The 11,636-nt window shown below is 42.0% G+C and overlaps 1 protein-coding gene across 4 annotated transcripts in view; it reads left to right on the top strand.

Moving 5' to 3' along the window:
* Positions 1-11,636, top strand: part of palm2akap2 (PALM2 and AKAP2 fusion) — a 73,879-nt gene that overhangs the window by 18,301 nt on the left and 43,942 nt on the right. For all 4 annotated transcript variants that reach the window (XM_019874050.1, XM_019874048.1, XM_019874052.1 and 1 more), the window contains 2 exons: positions 7,250-7,330; positions 10,457-10,578. In XM_019874050.1, coding sequence (XP_019729609.1) covers positions 7,250-7,330; positions 10,457-10,578 — 203 coding nt within the window. The remainder of the gene's footprint in view (positions 1-7,249; positions 7,331-10,456; positions 10,579-11,636) is intronic.

Below are 11,636 nucleotides of genomic sequence, written 5' to 3'. Positions count from 1 at the left end.
GGGGGGGGGGGATTAATATCCTACAGACGAGCCAACACTTACTCTGCTCCATACATTCACCGTAGCCCCGCCCATCTTGAATGCCGATTAAAGGGATGGACGAAAACCCACTTCCGTCCTTGCTTAGTTCGTTTAAAAAACTTCTAGTCATCTGTCCAAAAAAATAGGCATCCGTCTGGGACGCACAGACGGACTGTTCCATTGCAGGGACGGAATGCTCATCTCTGCTAGTAGGACTACATTTTGCAACATTCATATGCACTGAAGCAAGAAGTATTCCAAGTTCCGGTATGACGTAAACATACATGGCTGCTAGTGATTACATGGGGTTGACAGACAGGAGTACATGAACATTAATGTGAATAATAAATAGGACGGAAATTGAATGAAAGACAAACTGAAAAGTCGACATCTGTCGATTTTGGAGAAAAACATTTTGGTCATGAAAATCACATTCACACTTATAAGCAATGGTGTACCTACAGAAAACCCACACAAGCAGGGGCAGGGGACAGGAGGGCGGAAGCCAAGATTCAGACCAGTGTCAGGGAAACGCGCTAACCACATGTACCAGTGTGCCGCCAGACCCTTGTCATATTTCATCCATTTAAATAGAAAGCTTCTGTGAGGGAGCAAACAGCTGCAAGCATAATGTCCATGGAACGCAGAGGCTACATCATGGTGGGCAACTCATGAATAAAGCTGTGAGCTAATGGTCAATCGAGTTTACTCTCACGATGTCCTGAAAATTATGACAATAACAATCGGCACTATTAGAGTATGTCATTGCAGGATTTCTGAACGAGGTAGCACTTCAGATTTTAGGTTCCAGTATATTACTACAAAGTGGAATCCAACTGTAAAGATTGAGAAACGCCAACTCCCTTAGCTGTAGGGCTTCAATCCCGTACATCACAAGCTTTGATTATTACATGAAAGAATAACAGTTTTTGGAAAAGGGTTTGGCATTTTTGCTCCTTGCAGTTGGCTGGCAATCAGTCCAGGCCTGACCCCTTCCTGTGCTTTTAATGGATGGATGGATTAAAAGTACAAAAGAATCATTTGAAATATAGAAAATATATATTATATTTATGTATTTATTTATTTCACAAAACAATTATAAAGTGTCTTAAAAATGTCTGTGACCTACTTTTGTCTGAATACCCCAAGGATTAAGAATTACCGTGCTGCACACTTTCACCCTTTTTTTAAAATCCCTGCTGAAATCAGCCACTCTCAAAGGGGCAGTTGTGTCTCATGCAAATCAAACCCTGCTCACACGTCTGCTGTGAGGTGTTCCAAGGCTGAGTATAGCTTTCATCACCATGACGACTGGATGGGTAATTGTGCCTGACACAGCAAAATTTAATTTCCATAATTTCCCCCCTTTTAATATCACAAAAAATTCTTGTGGGGAACCATGCCAAAGATTTAGACATGCACTATTTGGATAATACAGAACCAATCCTTGATCCTGCTGCCCAAGCCGCCACCCCCTTTTGACATACTTCAACAGTATAATTGTTTTAATAACTATTTCATAGACATGTGCTACACGTCTGAAAGCCAAATTTTATTAAATCACGACACTCAGAAGATGATATCAGGGTCACGTTGAGAGCATTATTCATTCAGCGCAGCAGAGGATGTGCTGTGTTGTGTTGTGTTCATCAGTCTGTTGACTGTCAAACACACAAACGAGACTTCCCACTGTCGGAATGTGATTACGGCCTATCGGATGCTAACGGTGCCAGTTTCTGTGGTTACTAATTGGTCAGATTAAGTTGATGTCATGCTCTTAAATTCAGGTCTGTAATTGGCATGGTCCTAACTTGTAATTATCGTCGTTGGGGGAGTAGAGTCTGGTCAGGGTTTCCTAAAGAACTGATTACACGTGTGGCTCAGTGTATGTTTGTGTATGTGTGTGCGTGCATGTCTGTGGTTTCAAGATGAACCAATGACTGGCGAGTGCAACAGCTTTCTAATTAGCCATTGCTCACGGCGCGAGGAGCAGCGCGGGAGGTTATACTGCAAATCCATGGCTAACGTGTGAACATGTTGCTACTACTGCTGTGTCTGGGGCATGTTTACACAGATGACCTCAGCACTTTGGACTTTCAGCTGCCCTCAAACATGCCACAATCCTTTTTTCCAGTGTGAGAGTATGTGTGCCTTTTTTGGGGAGGCATGACGTCTGCAGGCACTGGCCGCAAGACAGGAACTGCGGCGGATCAAAGTTTGAGATCAAAAAGCCAACCTCTGGAAAACTCATTTTTACAATCTTGTAAAAATAATGACGCTTTAACTACGAAAGCGCCCGGGTTCAACCACAGATTGCTCCCAGTCTGACTAAAAAGAAATGGTAACGGATGCCGAACACTTTCTGGATCCACTTAGTGGGGGGGCTTACAGCGGGAAGTCAGTGGATCAGAGTGAGAAGCAGGGGGGATGTGAGGAGCAGCATTGGCATGTGCTGAGATTTGTGACCGGTCTGCGTTTGTTGGCGGAGCGGCGTAATGGACTGCGTCAGAAGTCGTAAAAAGAAATGGGGGGCTATGCCGTCAGCAACACTGTGCTGGTTACTTAATCACAATTTTCTCCTTTCCGTAAGTCACTTTTTCAGTATTAAAATGTTCCAAATCATTTTTGAATGAAAGACTATCGATAAGTGAACCGTTCGGTAGACTCAGTGTCATCATATCAATGAGCCAAAAAAATGCAACAAAAAAAATAATAAATACCGGTACCAAACTAGTATACTGGAAAACATCACTCCGATCGCATCAATTGTGTACATCAGTACGCCGGTACCAAACTAGTATACTGGAAAACATCACTCCAACAAAGCTAAAAGATGTATGATCCATCGTCCACATGATCGCATCAATTGTGTACATCAGTACACGGTGTCGCTTTGGTCATTTTGTGAATACCGTATTTTCCGGAGTATAAGTCGCAGTTTTTTTCATAGTTTGGCCAGGGGTGCGACTTATACTCTGGAGCGACTTATGTGTGAAATTATTAACACATGATTGTCATTTCACGTTATTTTCACATTAAACCACAAGAGGGCGCTCTCAGCATGTGTTGATAAATCGACGATGAGTCTGACGTAAGTGACGTAGAAGAGGAAGTGGTGCATCGTTTACCTCCCGAGTTTGGGGAGTTGTTTGAAAGTGACACCGAGGATGAAGATTTCATTGGATTTAGTGATTTGGAGTGAAACTGATAGTTTGGTAAACTTGTTAGCATGTTATTTATGCTAGAGTTAGTTATCTGAATAACTCTTAATATGTTACGTCGTTACTGACATTACCAGGCATGTCAGTAATGTAACGTTAGTATACCGTACACTTATTCAACCTGTTGTTCTCTATTTCATTTTATTTTAAATTGCCTTTCAAGATGACATGTATGTTTTTGGTGTTGGATTTTATCAAATAAATTTCCCCCAAAAATGTGACTTATACTCCAGTGCGACTTATATATGTTTTTTTCCTTCCGATTTACAGTCGGGAGCGACGTATAATCCGAAAAATACGGTAGATATAGTCAATAGGTGACAAACTAGAACAAGCAACTGAACCGATTGGATCTTATAGTCGCAGCAACGCATACATGGTAATAAGATGCTCTCATTGAGGGCATTATGGGAGTCTCTGTATAGGGTACAGGCAAAGGGGATGGGCTGGGAGGTTAGTGTATTAGGTCGTAGGGGTCCCAGACACGACAGGCATGACATGCCATCCAAAATAAGCTGCAGCTGTTTTGGCCCAATGGAATAGTCGCGTCTGCGAATGTGATTGGGCTGCATGTAAATGACACGGGAGGGAGTGGAATGCTGACAGATGGAGCCCGGATGGTGTACTTATTTGGGTATTTCCATGATACTTAATATTACGGAAAATGTTAGTAGGTAGCTTAAGGTCTGATGAAACCAGCAGGGGGGTGGGGGGGGGGTCTTGTTGTCATTCGATACATTGTGAGCTTTATAGACTGTACCACACATAGCATGTTCAAGAGATGTGAAAACATACTAAATGATGAGCACAGCCATAGAACGGGACATGAACGGTCCGTTTGAGCTGCGTGCCTACGCCGGTGCTCAGTACCGTACGGCATTTGGCTGAACGGAAGATGATCTTCGTCAGGGAGATGTTTTGTTTGGGTGTGTTGGAATGTGCAGAATGTGAGGCTTCTGTTGTCGTACCTCTGGTCTCTTCACGATCAGTGGTACAACCTTATCTCGCTTGACGGTTTGTATAATGCAATATTCTCTTGCTGAAATTTTGTGCAACTTCCAAGGCGTTTTTCAACTTTATGACCAAATATATAAGCACAAACTTTATTCAAGGTACTTTATGTTCCAACCTTTAAATGATTATTGATGAGACATTTCATTCCCTTCCAATGGATGATGTGACTGAGGCATCCTTACCTGAGAAGGGAACACATTATGGAAAACTAACTTTAGAATTATGCGTGTACACACACTGAAAAAGTTTGTTGTTGTTGTTGAATTTACTTCTTTTTATTGTTAGTGGGTGCACAAAATAAAATAATCCGGATCTGGGTACACTTTTTTAAGTATGTGTATGTATAGTCTACTTAAATTTACTTAAAAATGTATCTGGAGCAAGAATTAAATTTTTTGGTGCAACCACTTGACATGTGTTGAATTTTCTCAGTTTTATTTCATCAAGAGATTGCACAAAATGAAATCCTCTGGATCCAGATAGTTTTTTTCAACATCTCCTTAAAAAAATGTTACGAAAGCCAGATGATTCGTTTGCGTGCCGCTACATAATAAAATAGAGTAAAATTAACGCACCTTTTTTTTCAGTGTATCTGTCAATCTTGTCCTAGTTATGGAATATCCACTGATGTTTTCTTGATGACTAAGATGGAGTTGAAGTTTTGTATCAAATTCTTATTTGATACTTTTTTTCTTCTTCTTGAAGTGTGTCACCAGTAGCACAAGTGATTATCTGTGCATGAGGGTCAACTGTTGCTACTGCGGGCCAAGTTTAGACAAACCCTCACTGAGTCAGATTGTGGGAAGCTATTAATGTGTCTTCAAGAATGTCAACATATTTTCCCGAGGAGGAGGATGGTGTGCGCTCTGGGACAAACTACTGTCAGTGTTGTGGATTTGCTTTTAACCCTCATATATAGTTGAAAAAAAATCACATTGATTATGTTGTGGGTCATTTTGACTCGTACTGTAAAAATCCACACAAAATAGTCAAAAAACAGGTTACACCAGTAACAACTTTGTTTAAGTCAATTTCAAAACACATAATAGATCAGCTGTTAATATCACCGTAAATGTTCAAAAAATAGATTGTTTCTAGAGATGACCACAGAAGAGGTCTCGTGTCCAAATAGTTTGGATGAGACTCCGAATGACACGCACACACACCCAGTGAAAATAATGGTGTGTTGATGTATAGTCTATGAAAAAAAAAAACCAAAAACAAAATGGATCCACAAGATTTTATTTCATGCAACCATTTGATTAAATAAAAGCGAGTAAATTCAACAACAACAAAAAAAAAGATTGTGTACAGATGAAGTGCTCATGGCATTTTTATTTTTTTTATTTATTTTTTTGCTACCACTTGGAAGAATGTCTTTTTGAGTACGTGTGTGTGCGTCTGTGTGGATTTCTTTTGGTGCAGATTATGTTGCATTGTACTGCAGCCAATGTAGACGCAGTGTCAATTTTTCCTACAAGACTACCCCTTTGTCCCCCCACCTCGGCGCCGCATACCCTCTGTTGCACTCTCATTCCATGATATCATGAACCGTTCTCCCGGCAAACCTGATAAAGCCAGCTTGTTTTCACTCTTCTCATTGATTTGTCCTATCCATTGTGTTAAGTTGAAGCAGCAGCAACCTGTGTCCATTCTGAGTCTGTTGGCCAAAGGGCGAGCGGAGGCAAATTAGCAAAAATGTACTATGTCGGGGGAATCACAAAACATACAATTTGAGTGCAAAATGAAAGGGTGGGAACAGCAGACTCAGCACTAAATGTTTTTGTCCAACCATCTACACTGGTCTCTTTGCCAGAAATCTTATTGGAGTTAGAATAGTGCAGAAAAGCTCACTCCATTTTTTTGTATATCATCTGTTCTTAATGTTACCTTTTATTTTTCTCATAAAGTTGTTTTGAATCTGTTTCTTGTACTGTAGGTTTTTGCTCACTCCACAAATGGCTCGAATGTTCATGCGCATTTTGGGGGGTTTCTGTGATCATTTCAAGCAAACAGGAAGTGTGTGAGTATGAGAGAGATGTCCACAAACTCCCATGCCCTTCTACCCCACGCAGGGCTACGCCATCTTGTTTACGTTCCCATGTATTTTTGTCGACAGCTGCTTCACATTGCCATCTTCGATTGCATTTTCCTTTTCCATTTCCTTTTTTTTTTTCCCACCCTCGCCCTCATTCATGTTGACCCCTGTTAAGCACCTCTCTTCCAAGTTCAAGGTCAAGCACTGGTTTCTCTCTTTCGAGGACTGAAGTGGGTTATTCCTCTCGAGATAACAGGTGAATCCTTAGCCCTGTCAGTTTTTGAAGGCGTTTGACCTCCAACATTTGCTCTCATTGTTTCCATTTGCTGTGTTGTTGAAACAACTCGTTGGACCCGTGTGGGGTTTGCGTGTTCCCCCTGTTCAAAGAACATGCTTCTCAGGCCAGTTGAAGACTCCAAATTGTCCGTCAGTGTGAATATACGTATATCCATCCATCCGTTTTCCGAAAATGGTCCCAGGGGGTGCTGGAACCGATCCCACCCTGAACTGGTTGCCAGCCAATCGCAGGGCACACAGAGACTAACAACCATCCACGCACACATTTATACCTAGGTGTTGTTCAGTCAGCCTGACATGCATGTTTTTGAAATGTGGGAGGAAACCGGAGTACCCGGAGAAAACCCACGCAGGCCCGGGGAGAACATGCAAACTCCACACCGGGAGACTGGAGCTGGAATTGAACCCAGTACCTCTGCACTGTGAGGTCGACGCGCTTACCACTGGACCACTGGGCCGCCTCCGTGAATATATATTTATTCTATATTTGTGATTGGCTGGTGATCACTGCAGAGTGTAACTGGCCTCTTGCCCAAGGTCACCAAACAAAAAGGCTTCAGTTCAGACGAGAACCTAACTGAGGACAGGCGGTATAGAAGAGTGATGGATGAATGTAACAATTGTTGGATTTTAATATTCGCTGTTTTGTGTTACGCAGGAAAAGCGAAAACGTCAAGCCGAGATCGAAGACAAGAGAAGGCAGCTTGATGATTTGGTTTTGCAGCTACAACATCTCAAGGTGGGTGCCTGTTTGAAACATTCATTATTCACTCAAATGGGAACTATTTATCTGTGGGAACTGGGCGACTACATGGTTTTTAGTTTTAAAAATACCTGTAGACAACAGAGCGTAATATAGATTGAGCTCTTCAACATTTCAGCTAGTGATAAAAGAGTCCCGAGACCTCACTCATGATCAGAACTTCAAATATCCGGTCACAAATCACATCAACCTTAACTCCCGTTCGTACTGATAGTCCACCATTTCGAGTTGATGTGACATCAGCCTGGATTACGGTATCTGGACATACGGATTCAGCTCCACCTCTGTGAATTGATTTCAAATGCTGCTGAGATGTAGAATGCGTGGGAAAATGACCTCATGTTGCTGCTTTGCCATAATTATCCAGCCAGTGGAAATAAATTACATTCCTTTCTCGAATGAAAGAGCTTGGCTTATAAGAGTCCTTTATTAGGAAATTTGAATCCTGACTACTGGTGGTTTCCAGCTTTAAACACGCAGTTATGGAAACATTGACAAAGGATTGTTGATTGAAGCCATGCGCACCTTCTGTTTCTGGCTATTAAAGTGCCGTGTTCAATGCACCGGAGTCCTTCGTGCTAATACGCGCATCAAGCGATGTGCTCTCACAAGAACTTACTATTAATAGATGAAACATAAAACACGATTTTAAGTTCATATGAATTGTTTTCCAGCAACATAAACTCTGTGCGTAAATGCACACCCACCACAGGGAGGTCCACCATTATGTTTTGACCTCACATAAATAATTGAAAAGTATTGAGGATTTTTTTTCCCCCCCATTGCTACTATCAACTCCAACAAAAGCTTTTTCAAGGTTACAAAAAGTCTTTGCAAGTTTTTCCCAAGCCAATGTTTGATGTCATTCGGTCCATAAAGGCTCAGTTGCAAGATTTTAAAATGCTGAGTCTGCATATGTTGAAAAATATAAGGCCGAAATTAACCTACCGTTTTTCCCTCATTATGTAATGGCGCGCCAATAAAATGATCTTTTTTAAACCAACTGATGAAAACAATCAATAGTGTCGTGAAGGCGGAATCTGCACTATCGGACACGTCGCTTTATTGAGCGCAACAGCCCTCCTTGAGTCAGCACTCTGCCGTGTTTACTGTTCATGCATACACCAACCAGCAGCCGACTTGATGTAATCAGCATCTGGTCACACAGTCCCATCAAATGGCCATTATGTCTGAGTGCCACGCAGCCAAGCGGCATGAAGCAAGCTTTGTAGTACAGCCTCCAGGGGCTTGGTGCCCTGAGAAAAGAAAACTAGACTACAATCCAATGATTTGATAAGGACAGCTGGGCCTCTGTGATTGGATGCACTGGTCTGTGAACAAGTTATGTCGTTATATCAAATTTCATAGTCAAGTGTGGCCTGCACCAATGTTTTTTTTTTTTTTCATTTTTTTACCACGAGCAGTAAGGAGGGTCTTCGTTACCTTACTATCCAAGTTTTCGGAGACTTAACCCTTTAAGGGACAGCGGCCACTACAATGGACAGCTTATCATGTTAAGTTAAGATAAGGTAACCTTTATTTGTCCCACACTGGGGAAATTTGCAGTCTATAGCAGCAAAATAGGGGGGGAGGGGAGATAAAAACAAAGTGTTTCATTGCACAAAAGAAATGTTTCAGAAAAGAACTGTACACAGTTCAATATAAGTGCAATATAAAATATAGCAATATATTTGTCAAACAAATATAATAAATTAGCAATAGCATAGAAAACACAGCATAAAGTGGCTGTGCTATTTACAATGGTTACAGGTTTTCACGTATGTTTATTCAGTTGTTATCAGGTTACAGGGTGCATAAAAGGGTTAATGAGGTTTCAGGTCATGGACTCAACAGTGTGAGAGAAATAGCAAAAGTGTCTGGAGAATCACAAGAGGAAATAACAGCTGCGGCCTTTTCCATCTGACTTTGGGCAAGAGGCGGGGTACGATGCTGGACTGGTCGTAAGTCAGTAACAAGGCACATGCAGAGAGACAAACAACTATTTTCACCGATGTTAAATTGTGAGTGGCCAATTAGCCTAACGTGCCTGCTTTTGGAATGCTGTTTTGTATTCAGAGAGAAAAAAAAAAAATCTACGTCCACAATGGAAGGCCCCATCCCAGATTCAAATCCTTTAAACTGTGAGGCAGTCAAATGGAAAGAAAGGCTAAATTGAGAGCCAGTCATCCATCAGGAATTGGTAAAGTTTCATTATGTCTAAAAGGTATTTTAACATATTGTGTTGATTGAATTTGGTAAAGAAAGGCCATTGTAATGCAACTTCAACCATGTGGCACGCCACCCTCGGCAGATGTGGTGTGAGGTTTGCTTGGTTGTCTGTGAGGGAAGCAATCACAAATACGCACATGCAAACAACCAAATACCTCAGCTGTCGCAAACTGACAGCAGGTGGTATAATGTCACGGACTCGTCTCAGCATTGTGTGTGGTGACTCATATGTGGATTTGTTTGCGCGCTCATTGTGTGTGGACATTTTTTGGCATTGTCATTTCGAACATTTGGAGACAAGCAGCTCAATGTGTGACGGTGAACGTCCATAGTTGAAGCAAAGTGTTCATGGTGGACTCTTTTGGACTCCAGCTGACTTTGGGCGAGAGGTGGGGTACACCATGGATTGGTTGCCAGCCAACTGCAGCTTTCATGAGATGTTTGGATCCAGGTAGCCTTTCAAATGAGATGGAAAAAAAAATGCATTTCAACATCACATTTTTGTTTTAGATGGTGTGGGATCGATTTCCATTGCTCTAGTGCAAAATCACTGCAAGTGACTGACGACCATACACCGGTTTAGTCTATCCTTTGCACTAATCAGCTCAAATGGATGTGTCGGAAACTCGATCAGCGGATTTTCAAATGAATTCATGGATGTTGTTCAACGGGACCAGAAATAGTTCATGGAAGTGTGACAGTGCGAGGATATACAGATTGAAACATAGTTCCCAACTCTCATCTGATTACCAGAGTTACATCCGGGATGTCAAAGCTGTTTTGACTCTTCAGTTGGAGCTTGTTCAAGACAAGAGTGCCATGTTCTCCCTCGAGCTCTATATTTAGAAACTTACCTGAGATATCTGTTTGCAGTCCAAAGCCACGCGGGAGCGATGGCTCCTCCAGGGAATGGCAGCAGAACAAGAGGAGGCACGGCGGAAGCAGCTGCAACTGGACGAGGAGCACGGGAAGAGGCTGGAAGACCTTATACAGAGGTACTGTTGTTGTTTCACCTCCCTAATGTGTTTTAATCCTTGAAACATCACACGTTTCTTGGTCCGAATGGATCAGGCCGCGATGCGGAACAGATGCAAATAGGATCAGATGATTGCAAGGAGAGTTTTGTAGTCTTTTAGTTGGAAATTGATTCTGTGTAAATTGGTCCTGTCTCCTGTCCTCAGCTCGGCCAGACAGATTCTTTCACTTCGTACTGCAGTACATCAAATCTTAACAAACGGGGGCCACGTGCCTCACTTTGATTACATCGGTCGCATTTGAAGTGTCAAACAGAGTCTTAAAATAGAGCCCTAAATTTGAAATACTCCACAAACATTCCTTTGTCAGCAGTGAATAAATTGAACACCAACATACGATTTTATTTGAGTATTTTTAGCATCAGCTTTGCCAAGCAGAAGCCACAAAGGCGGAAGGACAGAAAAAAAAAAAACAAGAAGCATGATGTAAGAGAGACAGGGCAAAGTGGCATGAAATTGATCCAAAAGGGAGGTGCTGTGAAGATTGAGCGAAAGGGTAGCGGGTGATGTGACTGTGTGCGCTTCCTGCATTTGTGTCTTCGGGAGGAGCTTCCTGATTCCCATCAAGCATTAACGTGGGATCGGCACTTATTTTCAGATGAAGTCGGCACATGAGATCACTTGCGCAATGAACAAAGTGCCAGGCTTTGTCGTCATAACACTTGGCTATTATCGGCTTGGAGCGTTGTCCTCTGGTTAGATGTGGCCATTTCCACACACAGTTGTTGTCAGTAATAGAAAGCAAGCGTATGCCAACCGCTCAACCTCTGAACTAATGTGCAACTTGTGGGGCTCGGCAACAAGTTTTATAGACTGGCTGGCGTGCAGTCCCGGGTTTTGCTGTGATCTGGAAAAGGGCGCGGAGGGAAATATGCAATTCACACGAGCATTCTCACACACAAAAATGACACACAAAAGTTTGCGGGTTTTATGTGAAAGCTTTAACAATCGTACCGTGGTTTTGCTCTTCAATTAAAAAAAAGAAAAAGGCACAAAAAAAAAATATATATATATATATA

This window comes from Hippocampus comes, unplaced genomic scaffold (genome assembly GCF_001891065.2).
Source record: "Hippocampus comes isolate QL1 unplaced genomic scaffold, H_comes_QL1_v1.1 scaffold101, whole genome shotgun sequence".
NCBI classification, from domain to species: domain Eukaryota; kingdom Metazoa; phylum Chordata; class Actinopteri; order Syngnathiformes; family Syngnathidae; genus Hippocampus; species Hippocampus comes.
The sequence above is the reverse complement of the archived record's forward strand: the minus strand, read 5'-3'. Positions and strand labels throughout refer to the sequence as shown.